Source organism: Pholcus phalangioides, unplaced genomic scaffold, assembly GCF_987345545.1.
Source record: "Pholcus phalangioides strain wild (caught in Gottingen) unplaced genomic scaffold, Ppha-v1.0 ptg000011l_1, whole genome shotgun sequence".
Taxonomy (NCBI): Eukaryota; Metazoa; Arthropoda; class Arachnida; order Araneae; family Pholcidae; genus Pholcus; species Pholcus phalangioides.
This window is the reverse complement of record NW_028301604.1, coordinates 60,271,342-60,286,498: the sequence shown is the minus strand read 5'-3', so window position 1 is coordinate 60,286,498 and position 15,157 is coordinate 60,271,342. Positions and strand designations below refer to the sequence as shown.

The 15,157-nt window shown below is 34.8% G+C and overlaps 1 protein-coding gene across 2 annotated transcripts in view; it reads left to right on the top strand.

The window, feature by feature from the left end:
* The window catches only part of LOC149080646 (zinc finger MIZ domain-containing protein 1-like), a 128,690-nt gene that overhangs the window by 60,124 nt on the left and 53,409 nt on the right, over window positions 1-15,157 (top strand). The window contains exon 1 of one of the 2 annotated variants that reach the window (XM_089239814.1): window positions 14,637-14,961. The exons of the other annotated variant lie outside the window; for it this stretch is intronic. Within the exon in view, the coding sequence (XP_089095940.1) occupies window positions 14,942-14,961 (20 nt within the window). The 5' untranslated portion in view covers window positions 14,637-14,941. Of the gene's footprint in view, window positions 1-14,636; window positions 14,962-15,157 lie in introns of those variants that run through there. 2 annotated transcript variants of the gene reach the window in all.

Here is a 15,157-nt window from a genome sequence, read left to right as displayed (position 1 = left end):
TGCTTAAGTGACCTGGGAATATGCCGCGAATCACTCAAATGATCTGTAAATACTTTGCGGTTCACTTGAGTTTTCGTCAAATGTGCCGCGGGTAACTAAAGTAATGTGGAAATGTGCCACGGGCAGCTCAAGTGATCTGGGAATGTGACGTGGATATGGAACTGCACCGCGGGTAACTTGAGGGATGTGGAACTGCACCGCTCCACATTTGGCCCGCGGACCATGGGATGAGCATGTATGTCCTACGTATTACCATGGTATATTGAATGTTTTGAATGTCTCAGCTTATTTTAACTTAATTGTTATACATTGTTTTTCAACTGGATTTTTTTATTCTCCCATCCGCTCCCAATATCGTATTAACAAACCAATTTTTTTTCTTTTACAGGAAGATATAAATACCGTATTTTGTCGCAATTTCTCAATTTCCACCCGAACTTACTGGATTTTGAAATATTGATTTTATATACATATATATATATATATAATATTGTACTTGATGAAAGTCGAAGTTCTATTTTTGAACCACGCAAGGCTACTTACAAATAAAGCAAAAAAAAAATTTTTTTTCCACCTCAAAATATACTGGGGGCATGAGAAAAGTCGCTTTTGTACCTGGTACAACAAATGAATAAGGATCTGAATATAAAGCTTTCTTTTCCATTGAATTCATCCTCATCCTCGCTATATCTTTAGGGGAAATACCCAAAAATTCCTCTATTCCTTCCCCCCCGTGCAAACAACAGAATCGTTTCTAATATTCCGACTGTATTCTTGCTCAACAGCTTTGGTTGAAACGAGTACTTCATGACTACCTGTAAGTATACGTTGACAATGAATAGTCGTACTCTCTTGTATGTGCGTGCGTGGACGCTTTTATAACAAGAATTTTTAAAACTTTTTTTTTTTTGTAATTTTCCCGCCGCTATTCAGCAAAAAAATAAGAGGGGAGAGTGAATGTTTCCTCGTCCAATGGAAAACGTGTTATTCTTATCTTTTATTTTGTCAAAAACGTTTTTTTTTATACGTTCACCTCAGAAGTCGTAGTGCTATAAAACACCAAATCCATTCATGTACGAGAAAAATAAAATGACACTATGCTCGAATGATGCTGTTGGATTTAAAAATGGAAATATAGTGATAAAATATTGTATATATACAGGGTGTCCTGTAGGTGCTAATGCGGCCTTTATCTCACGAACCGTTCGTCGCAGACTTCAATTTAAAAAATGCTAAAAATATGTTCAAAAATCACCCTGTACCAGTTTTAAGAGTGTGAATACATTTGTCACAAAAAATAAAAAAATCTTAATTTTCATACGGTTAACCTATCCTCCAACTTCAAATTTGAAAGTTGCTGCCCTGTCTTTTCTGAGCTCAACAAAAAAATCCCATGTTTTTAAGTGTAATATTCGCTGAAATATTTGAATTCAAAAAAATCGCGGAAAAGTTGAGAAAGAGCAGCAAAAACTAATGAACAACGCTTCCTTTCCTCATTAATGTTGTTATTTTCCAAGTTTTCTCCCATATTTTAATTCGAGTATCTCAGTGAATATTGCACTTATAAACATAGGATCATTGTTGTTGGGCTTAGAAGAGACAGGCCAACAACTTTCTAATTGAAGGTAAGGGGGATCGTATAAAAATTTGGATTTTATTTTTATTTTGTGATACACCGCATTCCCACTCTCAAAACTGGTGCATGGTGATTTTGAACACATTTTTAGCATTTTTCAAAAACTGAAATATTAAATTACATACCTCTAAGATGAACGGTGAATGAGATAAAGGTCACATTAGCCCTTACAGAACTCTCTGTATACACTGTATTAAACACAAATGCAAAAAAAATTGGGGATGAAGCAGACTTTTTTAGTCCGCCGATCTAAAGATGTATAAATAAAATAAAAGCAAATGTATGGATTGAAGTTTACTAATTCTAAAAAACGAGCAACGTGATCAATCCTTTGACGTGCCAAAATCAATGCGTCGATCATGTATAAATCCCAGGAGGATATGTTGCACATTAAAGTTTTGGTCACGTACAACTGACACATTAAACATCATTTATCAGTCTATCAGTATGCTGTTCGTGCTCCCGTTTTTTTTTTTCTCATCATCAACAAGTACAATTAAAAAAAATTGACACACATTATGTTTGAGCTGCTAAGAGGTGAGGAGTTCATCTATATCTATACTGAAAACAGAGAGCAAAAAACTGTATTAAACAACAAAATGTATTCAAATGTGCTTGTACGTAGGAAAAACAATTAAGTTACGGAAAATCAATACAATACCTTATACGTATTCAATCAAAATATTTATACATCAGTATAATTATATTATACTGTCTTTCAACTGGCTTACAGAGCAGGACCGCCCTTATCAGATGCGGGGCCCGGTTCGAAAATAATTTCGGGGTTCCTTATCCTCGATTTTATACATGTTGTAAGGGAGAGGAATCGGGCATCCAAAGATTCATGAATATACAGGTATGCTGAAAAATATCTACTCACCAATGAAAATCAGAAATAATGAGAGAGAAAAATCCAAAATTGATGAAAATTCCAGAATCAAATCACCGCGTTCACCGCGAAAAAAAAATGTGTATTTGATATATTTATATTTCACTTACTAAGTACGGGGGCCCGCTGCGACCGCATCAATCGCACACCCCTAAGTCCGGCTTTGTTACAAAGTCAGCAATAGTTTGAAATAATTATAAATTCGACCGCTTCTAAAGAATATCTAAAATTAATCGAAAAGCTAAAAAATTTAAATTTAAAACAAGTTTTTTTATTTAACATCTGTGACAATAATTATTAAATAATATAGCTTGTTTCAACAGTAAATCAATGGTTTTTATGGAGAAAAACATTGGGTAATAAAATATTATGAAATTTCTCTCTCTCCTCGAAGCAAGGCGAAAAATTACAAAAATACTTTTTGTTAAAGATTCTTTTTTTAAAAATACATATTTTAAAGATGGAAAGTATAAAGATTGTTATTAAAGTGTGTGTTTTTAAAGGACACAAATTTTTTAAACATACTATTTTTAAAATACAAGTTTTGAAGATCCAAAAACTATATTCAGAAAGCTACTCAGATAATCTTTTAACATTAAATTCATAGTTAAAAACATTAATATTCGAATAAGCTGCTTCAGAGCAGTAACTAGATTAAAAAAAATTACTTTGAAAACAGATTAATTTCTATTTCGATAAAAAATAAAACTCATTCATGCAATTTATGCATCAAAAAATTGTGTTGCAACTTATTCTCATACTCAGCATTTTAATATACATAGTACAGTACTAAACTTATAAGAAACAAAAAACTATAGAATTGTATAACCAGTGTGAAACGAAACTACTCGTATTGCAATTTTGGTTCAGATTTCGATTCAATAATTCAATTTTTGTTCGGTAGAAGTTTACTGCAGAGGGAGAAGTAGAGAAAACTGTTTTTTTTTTTTTAAATAAAAAAAAATTCTATTTATCTTTAGCGATTGTTTCGCGAATTCGTAGTCATAACACCGGCAAGAAACATGTTGATTAAAAATCAATTAATTGGTTGTATTTCAAAAGAACAAAAAAAAGAAAAACCTTTAGAAGAGAACATCTCATTCAAATACACATACTCGAAATGATTATCTCAAAAAAAGATTTTTCAATAATTCTATCGTTACCGTGGCCATGTATGAGTGTGAGTGTATGCTTTGTATATTTCTCGATTCACTTTACTGATTATGTTGGCAGGGGAAACGGACGATGGCAAGAAATAAAACAAAAGTGTCGATTGTATTAACAAAGATAACGATTGTATTTTTCTAAGACAAAAGAAATCTATCATCAAAAGAAAGAATGACCAGAATTTCCTGATTTCTTTGGACTTCCGCGAAGAATATCGTCGTCGTGGGTTTGGGGTGAAAAGGAAACGACTTAAAAAAATACAACAACTAAATAAGAAAGAGGACAGCTCTCTCTCTCTTTCGTTTTCATTATTATTATTATTATTATTTTCCATAAGAGTGCGGCATGAAGTTGTCGAACGCTGCAGTGCATTGAACTGCCACCTGTCATTGGCCGCGGTCCATTTAACATGCACTGGTCATGGTTCTCAAATGATGAACACCTTCTAGCAAAAGAGAAGCATTTGTCAGCCAAAGCGATGGAATGAAATGAGAAAATAGTAACTCAAAGGAGGAGTGAATGCAATCGACTAACTCTCCGACCACATACTGCATATATGCACACTCATACACACTCGACCTGGCAGCTAAGGATAAAAAGAGAAATGTTGTCTTTCCGTAGCATTTATTTCTGGAACATTGCTTCTAACACCTAAAAAAACTCCATTACACACATACTTGCATACTTCACAACTCCGTTCTTCACTTCTTCATCAGGAGATGACCACTGCTTTCGTATTACGTAATGGTCATGCTACGAATGTCTTAAAAATATGACAGTTTAATGATATGATATGTCGAATTTTTTAAATATCTCTCTTACACAAAAATTCTGCTTTTTACAGCTACTTTTTTTTAATTGAACTTGAATGATTTCTACAGAATTTGTAGTCTACATGCTCAACCCATGGCCCGTGGGGCAAATGTGGCTCTTGGAGTCATTTGATGTGGCCCGTGATCTCTCAAACCTAATTTTGTAAAAATGAACTAAGCGGGACATTTACAGACTACTTAAGTGATCCGCGACACATTTACAGCTTACTTGAGTGACCCGCGGCACAATACCAGAGCACTCGCGTATATAGCTTGCGGCAATTACAAATCACTCAAGTGACCCACGACATATTTACAGATCACTTAAGTGATTTGCGGCACAGTTCCAGAGCACTCGAGTGACCCTCTGCACAGATCCAGAGAATTTAAGTGGCCCACGATACATTTTTAGATCACCGAAGTAACCTGCGGTGGTGTTCCAGATCACTTAAATTGCCCGCGACACGTTATCAAACCAACGAGGTGGCCCACACTCTCCTAAAGGTTGAGAATCTTTGTTGGACCAATAGTAATTATGAAAAAGTGGGCGAATTCTCTGGACCGTGCTTTTGCGCAGAAAAATAATGTATAGTAGAAACACTCCACTTTTTATCGCAAAGTCTTTTCACTTGAATTTGTCATGATCATAGGGGAATACACCCTCCGTCCCCCCAAAAATTTGTAATATTAGCATAGGAGAGAGGGTGGAGGTCTCCCTCCCCTGTTCAAAGAGCCTGTATCCACTTATGGTCAAGATCATGCTCTTATATAAACGGAGGTGCCACGAGTTACGAATTTTATTTGTTCCTGAACGTTACTTGCACACTAGTAAATACTGTAGATTACTTTAACTCGTTTCACATCTACAAAATACAGCCAAACCCCGATTTAATTAATTTACTCTGCACTGTACAAAACTTAACTCATATGGCATAGTGCAGAGTTTCTCAACCTTTCTGAAAACAAGTGTCAGTAAAATGTCTGAAACAGTTTGACGGATCACACTTGTCCCGTATTATGGGACGTATCTGTAGTTTTCGTTGTCCGTTTTTTTTACACATTTGTCCCATTTTTTCAACAATAGCCTACTTATTTGTATCTGTAATATTTACTTAAGTTGTGAGTACACACCCACACAGCGTTTTCATAATAAAAATTGCATGTTTATAAATTTAATTACTATTGGTGATTGTACCTAATTCTGACAATGTTTTTACGACAATTTGGTGATGACCCGTATTTTAAGGATTGTTATTCAAAATCCCAGTCTACCGTGTTTTTCTCAATTAAATATGGTCATCAGAGAACATTTGAATAATTTTTTCGTGAAATGCACTTTTGTTTACTGCGATTTGTATAGCAGCCCTTTATTGCCACACCTTCCAGAAATTTTAGCAATAAATAGCAAATTGCATTTAAAACAATAAATTGCGATATTTTCGCAAGATTTAGTAATATTCCATATTTAAGATCCCAATTTCCCACATTCACCTCATTGATGTATGGTGAACCTAGTAAGTATAAAGGTATAATTTTTTTATCTGATCCCATATGGATATCTATTAAAACGGGTGAATAATTTTATCGAGTCTACCTTTGGACTACCTATGCCATTGTTGCGGACCATAGGAGAAACGCTAGTATAGCGTAATGTATTTTATGAGGATGTGAAAGCAGTTTTGCTTTAAAGACAAATGAAATACACGTGACAATTACTGTCGGCTTCGACTTGTTCAAAGCGCCCGAATATTGGGTCGTCAGATGAGCTTTTTCTCGTACGTTTCAGCAGGGCCGCAGTCACAAATTTATTTCAGGGTGGACCGATATTTCGGAGAAGAGAGACCAAAGTGATCATCATATGATTATTTTTGTCGCACCACGGTGTGAAGTGATACCAAAGTGATAAAACCATAGGCTTATGCATGCTATTCCAGTATATCAGCGATTTTCCAACATTTCGGGGGTGGGATCGAACTCTTTATTCCCGAAAATCTAACCCTCTCACTACGAGCTTACGTTTCAAACTCGTAAGTCAAAATTTTAATTGTGATGTGTATTTCTCGGGATATGGGTTCCTCGCAAGTCGAGACACTCGTAACTCGAAGTACTACTGTACGGTGAAAGGAAAGTCGAAAAAGTGATCGGTTCTGTTCGTGCCTTGTTGCACAAAGTTCCAAGCGTCATCTTTCTCGATAAACCTATTAATTGACATTCGGTCAGATTAAATTATTGGTTTTTGGCTTTGACTCTGTGCTGACCAAATGGACACGCAAGTGAGAAAGTCACACTCGCTTAATGACATCCCAAAACCATGCTTCTCCCAGTAGCTACGATGTTTCGTGTGATTGAGCAATCGCGAACTAACACCGATTATATATGATCAATTTGTGATGGCTATTAAACGATATGTTTCCGAAACTTCGTGCGGATACCATCTTGTATGAAGTGGGCTGATTTCCGGGTAAGCTTGCACAAAATCTGAGCTGATATATCTTCGGGTTCCCCCTGTTCCCGTTTACCATTATATGCATATTACATATTATTCTGATTGGTTGGGGTATAGTCTATTATTTTCCTTTCTTCACTACCGCACGCACGTTGCTTTGTAATTATTTAGTGCTCGATGTCGTAATTTCACGCCGGTACGACTTCGGTTATTGATGGTTATCATATCTATCTGTTGATAATATCACCAAACAGGAATTGTTATGCTAGTATCAATATATGTTTGTTTAACTTCATAAAAGTATATTTCCTTCTTGGATATACTGTATCCACTCATATTTTTCTTTTTACGCTTATTTCCGCTACTGGTACTAGACGCAAGGCCGGAACTAGAGAGGAACAAAAGAGCATGCTCCGAGCTGCAAACTTTAGAGGGCAGCAAATTTTAGGAAAGGACAAAAAATAACGTTGTACAATCATTGAATTTTGCAGGGGGCGGGGGGTGCAAAATCCTGTTCCACTTCCCCTACCCCACAAAATTCCTAGCAATGGCTCTGATCTGATGTCCGTGCATATTATAGCAGTCTGTATTTTGAAGGTCCTGTCCATATCAGTAGGCATGCTAATATAAAATAAAAGGGAAAATGTCTTCATTTTCTGAAACATCATATACACCGAATTCAGATGAGAAATGTTTTATTTCTTTAATGTTTCTTATTTCTTTAATTAAATGTTATTTAAAAATATCAAATAACTAATACATTGATTTCAGAAATAATTTATTCTCATCTCCCGAAGGTTTGACTCCAGTACAGGTCATAGTGTTTGGGAAGGGGAGGATATATCCAGCGGATTGCCAATAGTGCTTCAAACCCAAAATACTATTTAATAATGGGCGCGTTTGAAAAACTATTGTAATTAATTTATTACACTATAATCTAATTAATTAGAAGAATTATCGCAGCGTAAACTATTTTACAATATTGTTGGAAATAATGTAATTTCATAAAAAATTTCTTTAGAAAAATTTACTAAACTACAGAAAAATCTAGTTTTTTTGTTTGTTTTCTTCAGAGTAATTTCAATATTTGCGGAACAATCCTTCAAACAATTTGTACATTTTGCTTTGTACATTTTATTTAAAAAAAAACAACATTTCATTGAATAAGTTTTAAAACATAGAGATTTGCCGTTGCGAAAGGGTTTCACGTTCTGCACTTACTTTCAGTGGTGGACTAATTAATCCTTTAAACGACATAACGGAAATCATTAGACCCCCTGTAAAATGTCATATCTTTTTTATTAGGCCCTACTTTTGGAGTAGGCTTTCTTCCGATTTTAAGCAGGTGCAAAGATAGTGGTATAAAGAAAATTGTTTCACATTGAGAAAAAAAATCAACTTTACAAAATATCTCGGCTTGTCAATGCTAAAATAAAAGGCTTTTAATAAGGTGAGATATCTCATCAATGCCGCTTAAAAGGTTAATTAATGAATTCAAATGAGTGAAGGGAAAAAAAATCGAATTCAAGTGACTTATTTATTAGATTCCCATTGTCCGTCAAATTAATGGAAATTTTTTCAAGATTAGAAAATGTCTGGGGTTGTCAATGCTAAAATAAGAGGCAGACGAGATATCACGTCAATGTCGCCTAAAGGGTTAAATACACTGTATGTAATTCATTAATTTAATAATGTACCTATTTATATGATTAATTTTATTCAAAAGTTATTGATTGCAGCTTCTAAAGTGCATGCTTCTGGTGAAAAAAATTTCTTATGCATGTGTGTGTAATTTCGATACGGAAATGTGAGATTTGGGTCAACCTTATTTTCCTTCTGGGATCACGGATAATGAGCTCAGGTTCCCGGTTACATTTTAGGTGCCGGATCGCAGGAGAGAAACCCCCTGTCATATATTTTTTTCCCCCGTAAAGATTATTGATATCCATGCGACGATTATTGCCTTCTAAATGCAGTATCTAGCGAAGTGTTTTTTTTTTCTTTTTTACGTGTGAGAGGTCACTAATTTTATTACAATGAAATATTCAGTATTACTTTTAATACCAAAAAAAGTATGCTCCACGGTATTTCTTTGTGATTACAGTGGAACCTCCCCTAACGGTCACTCCCCATTAAAGGGCACTTTTCTGATCCCCCGTCCCGTGGAATAGTGCTTTAACGTATTTCACTCCCCGTTAGTAGATATTCTCGATAGCGGATAGTAAAATCAGGCAAATTCTAATTTTTCCCAGACTCTAATCTATTAGTTTTTAGTCATAAATCGAGAATTTATCATATTCAACTAAGATTATGTTCAATCCCAAGCTCATGTTGATAAATATGATAAATCTCAATTAATTACCTAATCAATTGAACATAATCATGGTGCAGGATGGGGAATTCGAATGGTAATGTTGGTTTTGTTTGTTGATAACGTGAGAAGAAAGTCAACATTACAAGACTGATAATGTTGTTATGAATATGTTATGTTCTCTTCACACTTATTTTAATTTAATTTGATTTTTTTTGCAAAATATGTGTAATGCACGTATTATGTACGAATAAAAATAATTAATTGGTTTAATGAAGAGAAGAAAGGTTATATAAATTTTTCCATATTTAACAGACTTTCCAACTTTATTTGGGAATTATGCATAACGTCGGTAAAAGAGATAAAGGTTGTAGTGAGATTTAATCAAGATTTCTTTATCGAGACGATTGTTGATTATACATAACCACCGGTGTACCACTTTTAGAGTAACGAGTACACTTTAACATTAAAATGTATAGGAACCAATTGCGGCCGAGGCCAAACGTCGTACAAATGTAAAAATCGTATAAACGAGAGTTCGCTATACATCGTAGCAGACAAAATTTTTGGTCCCGTGGGTGTCCGTTATCGAGAGGTTCTACCTTAACTACCTGCAGTTATAGAAAAGTGGAATTCGGTACGTATGTAGGCTCTTTTTTTCTATAGAATAATGAGAAGGCAAGGTAAAGGAGGAAGAGTGAGTGATAATAAAAACTCTACCATGGAGGTGTATAGATAGATAAATGGCTGTGTTACCGCTTACATGTATGTTCTAACAAAGCACTTTGAAAAAGAGAGGCGGTGCTGGGTTCAGACAAAGAAGTTCGTAGGGTCGGTCGTCATGCAACGGTAGCAGCGAGGGCAGTATCATGGCAGCCGTGCAGCAGGTCACCGATCTTGTATAGCTTGCCACCACACCATTTATTCATGTAGTCAGTCTGTATCAGCCAAAACTCGAGGAAAAGTCCATGGAAATTTTAAAAACTAATAAAAAAGTCAACCAATTGACATAAAAAGTGCGGTTTGCCCTAAAATACTTATCGTGGCGCAGAATTGTTTTCTCTTTTTTTGATCAACTAGAATAAATAGAATAAATAGTTCGAAATTTCATTCACAGATGGCGCGCAATATCCTAAACACCTAGCATTACATATAAAAAGAGACGTACATAAATACAGGGCGTTCCACAAATTCGGAAATAGTTTAAAACTTCATAAAAATTGAAGGAATTAGTATATTTGGATTTTTCCCCTGAGAGGAAAAAAAAATTAACACCCCCCTGAGAGAAAATTCTCCGTACACCTATGCGTAAGTACATATGCACACTTTCGGCACACCTCATTTCAGTAGTAGATTGCCCATGGTGATAGACCGGCGTTATGCTCAGTTTGAAAGAAAGAAAGTACACAGCAATGTAAAAACAATGACTGTTTTTTCATCCAAGCTGACGGACTCCCCAACATCTCTACAAGGACCCCTAAAGAGTCCGTGGTTCCCTGCTTAAGATCCCCTGTTATAATTACTATTATGTCACGGGATTTTACGAATACAACGATCAGCAAGAGGTTTACAGTGAAACTTAAATATAATAATACTCTGTGGACCTATAAAAAAATATCGTTGTAGTAGGATTATCGTTAAATCGAGAGGTAGAATTATCATCAGCTGCCGCTAAATTTATGCCATTGTTGACAGATCTTCTGAATTGGAGTTTATAGTACAACCATAAAATGCATGTTATGGGAATTTATTCGCAGTGAAAAATTTTAATTGGGTATTTGAACTGTTTAACTGAATTCAGTTAATTGTTTCACTCTGTAAAGTAGTTTACTGCACAACACTTTTACTTACTACACAGAAAACAACTTCACGGCGACTCCATTAACACTTTCGGGGGATAGATAGTTCGAAATATCGATGCTTTTGAACATCCTCGGAAGAACAAAACTGGTGAGGAATTTAGAAATTCATTGAAGGTCATTTTGAGAGAGATCTAAAAAATATCGTGGTAGAGCAGTTTCGAAATCTCTTAACAAATGTTGTAGTAGAGGGATATTTCGTAGAAGAGAGGGTATCATTATGTATCGAGAGGAGTTTAACATTAGAATAAAGGCAATTCCAAACAAGATTTGAAAATATATCGTTGTAGAGGGGGATTATCGTTAGATCGAGTATCGTTGTCGCGAGTTTTCACTATATCGAAGAGACACGACTTTAGTACAGTAAAACCCCTCTTAACGGACACCCTACAGATGCGGTCACAACTCTTTTACGGCCAAATAATTTCTCCCTGTATAATGAAAGTATGCTTTTCAAATTCCTGATTAACGGCCACCCCCTCTTTCACGGACGAATGTCCACAAAAGAGAGGTATTTACTATATTACGCAGGGAAATACTGTTCTTTACACGCTCCTAATAATATTTGTATGTCTAAACCAAATAGGTATGTAATATTATTACGATAACAAACAAGGAACTTTAAAATTTAATCGTGTATATAGTATTCATGACCCCCATACATCTTCGATCCGAGCCCCTAGGCTGAGACCTTGGACGGGTTCCTTTACATGAATTATAGTGTGAGTTTGTTCCGCGGGCCCCGGGTTAGAGTAGTCAGCCCTACCCTTCTAAGGGCCATTACAATTGGCCGCAGTCTGACACGGTGATGTTTTTTCCATCCAATCTGTTGTTCTAAATAAGGAAAAAATTCGAATAATAATATTTTTACCAGATTTATTAAAAACTTGCATTTTTTTTTATACATATTCTTTCTAATAAAACATTTGAGCAGTTGAAGAACTTATTAGCGGTTGTCAGCGAATAATGCTGTTGTTGCTAACAATGTTCTCCATATAGATTCAATTTTTTCTCGTTAACCTCCCGTCATTTTTTCTTATCCTTGTTCATTTCAATAAAAAAGCGCAGACCCAACTCATGTGTGACTCACACCATCCCTGTTTTGTGTGAAAAGGCCGCACCCTGACAGAAGACAACCAAACTCTATGCCGCCGAAACAGTAGGGGGTTTACCCAAAGGGGAAACGTTTCCAAATAAACTCCACGGTATCCATGGGTACAAAACGGAAGTGAACTACTTCCCAAGCTGTTGAACATTTGTGTCCACTCCAAGGGAGAAAAGAAAACCTCACACTGTCTGGCTGCTATAAAAACCTTAGCGACGATCCCGAATCATTACCTACATTCGAAAACTTTCGCGTGTTAAACGGACTCGAGAAATATTTCGTACTAAAAATGGCAGATTGTAATGTGGAGATGATCCACCAAGATGGGTCGTTTCTTGGTGGCTCATTCTCCTCTGTATTGTTTATTGATTTACTTAAAGCGGGCCTCAAAATTACAAATCATTTACTCCTACCGGGATTATAAGCGGAGAACTGGCTAAGCTCTTAAAGAGCAGGTGGTAAAACCTAATTTTTGAAAAGCGCTTTTCTGCTTCTGGTCTTTGTTAACGGGTATGAAATTTTTAAGCTTAAAACAGGAAACGGTTTTGTGGTCGCAAAACTTTGCAAATATTTTGACCATCTTCGGCTCATTTATTTATGTGCGTGTTCTTTAACTGGGTAGTTATGTTTATAATCTTTCTTTAGTCAATTACCGCTTGCCACGATTATGTCTTTGACATTGAAAGTCAAATGATTCACGATTTTTTTTTTACAAAATATCGCTTATATCGTCCCAGATTTATAAGTTTATTAAGTTTTTTTTTTTTTTGATATTATATAACATTTGAAGTTTTAAAAATAATCCGAGCAGGCATTTATTTTGATTTTATTATCTATCTGCTCACCCAGACATAATAGATACAAAGTATTTAGGTGTTTTACCGTCGCATTTTGAAAATGGTGTCCACAGCAAGATTTTTGATTTTCAATTTTTTTATAGTGAAATAAAATTCTAAGTATTTTTTTCCGCAATTTTCCTACGCTTTTTTTAATAATTATGAAAATATTGCTATTTTCTTCTTGTTTTTTCTTAAATTTCTGATAATGTTGAATTTGTGTCTTATATTTGTTTATTAACTGAGTGATGAAAATGATATTTGTCATCGCTTTTCGGCAATATTTTAATAGAAATTAACAGTCTTTAAATTTTTATTTAGAAATTAATGCATAAGTAGATTTTGATTCAAAATTTGAAAAAATGAACATTGATTATATTTAATATTAATTTTTTTTGGTGTTTTAATAAAATTAAATAGTAGCTTGAACTTTGATTATAATTAATCATACATGTTCAAGGAATTTAATTTTCATATATTTAATGGATGTGGGTTATCTTATTCTTGGCTTCTTATTATATAATTTGTAATTTTCTGGCTTAAATAATAAAAACAAAATCTGATATCTTAGGAATTTATGCTGAAGTTTTTGATCTTGGAGCTGTGAAGTTAATTTTGATAATTTTTTGCATTTCTGTAAACGCCGTTTCTTTTTATTGAAATTTTTTAAATTATTTTTTAACACAAATTTGAATGCCCTTCACAGCAAATAATAAAGTAATTTTTTTCCAATTGAATAGTTTGCTGCAGAAAAGAAAAACAGTATTATCGTACCTTAATTATTTTTTCTTATAAATTTTCGAACACTGAAAAAAAATTCAAAATACGTCGATAATTTTTTTCTGGCTTAAGCTTGAAGCTAACATCTTATACCAACAGCAAGAAATTTTGCTTTTGGCTGCCGACTGGCAGTCGAATGGTTAGGGACTGGCTTCTCACTGTGCAGGTCTGGGTTCGAATCCCGGTTCGGGCATGGATGTTTACTAACGCTAACAAATTCCCTGGACGGATCATACTGATCCCTTGGGAATACGTGTGGATCACATTATTATTATTATTATTAGATATGATAAAAACGCCCAACTCTAGTCTCTCGCACACACAAAAATAGGAACTACCTCTTTTTTGCACCGAACCTTTCATTTTTTCATGATAAAAATTCACAAACATAATCATTGTAATTAATCATATATATTTCTCCCCATTGTACCCGTTGTGGGAGGGGAAAAAACACACAAACGAAATCCGATAGCAACGTTTTATTGGCACTTATTATAATAATTTCCATGTGTTCTCTTTTATGACCCAACTTTCTTTTCATCATTATTTATTATTTCGTATCCCTTCTCCCTAGTTATTTACAAAGCGTTCCACGCCCACTCTCCCTCCACATCATCCTCTCTCTCTCTCTCTCGTACCTATTACTATAACATATTATCTCCATCATCGATGCGAAAAGTGCAACAGTTGTTTCGTAGCGGCGCCAACAGATGGCACCACAGAGTGCGATTTCTTTGATGTGATCCTAATGCTCGTTTGGTTATGGGAGCGAATTGTAAGTTCCGGTTTGATTTCATTGAAGGCTAGTCAGCCGCCGCAACCAGCTACGCGCTTTCTGGTGGATTTAATGTTTCGCTTTTCGTCTTGTAAACCGTATAAATCTCATGGAAGCTCGTGACAGGTCTTTATCGATTGTGGGCTAGCCACTCAAGTTTATTAGTGGTGCTCCGAACAATATATTTATAGATAAATACATATATCAATGTTATATACAATATATATCAATTTTTTTTTCGTGACGCGAATTGAATAAATGATTTGTCTGAACTGATTCTATACGCATAGTAATTTATGTGTGCAATTGGTGCTGAGAGACTTTCATGTGCCTTAACAGCGAAAGGTAAATTCTTTTTCAATATTTCTTCCGAAAAAAAAAAAATTTTCTATGATATAAATTTAGCTCTTATAACAGTAATTAAAATTATAAAATTCTAAGGGTTAATTTTTATTGGGTTGCATTATTTTATTTCTTTTTAATGCCGGTTTGTTATTTATCTATTGTCTCTGTTCCAAGTAGTAGAAATGCGCTGTGGGAT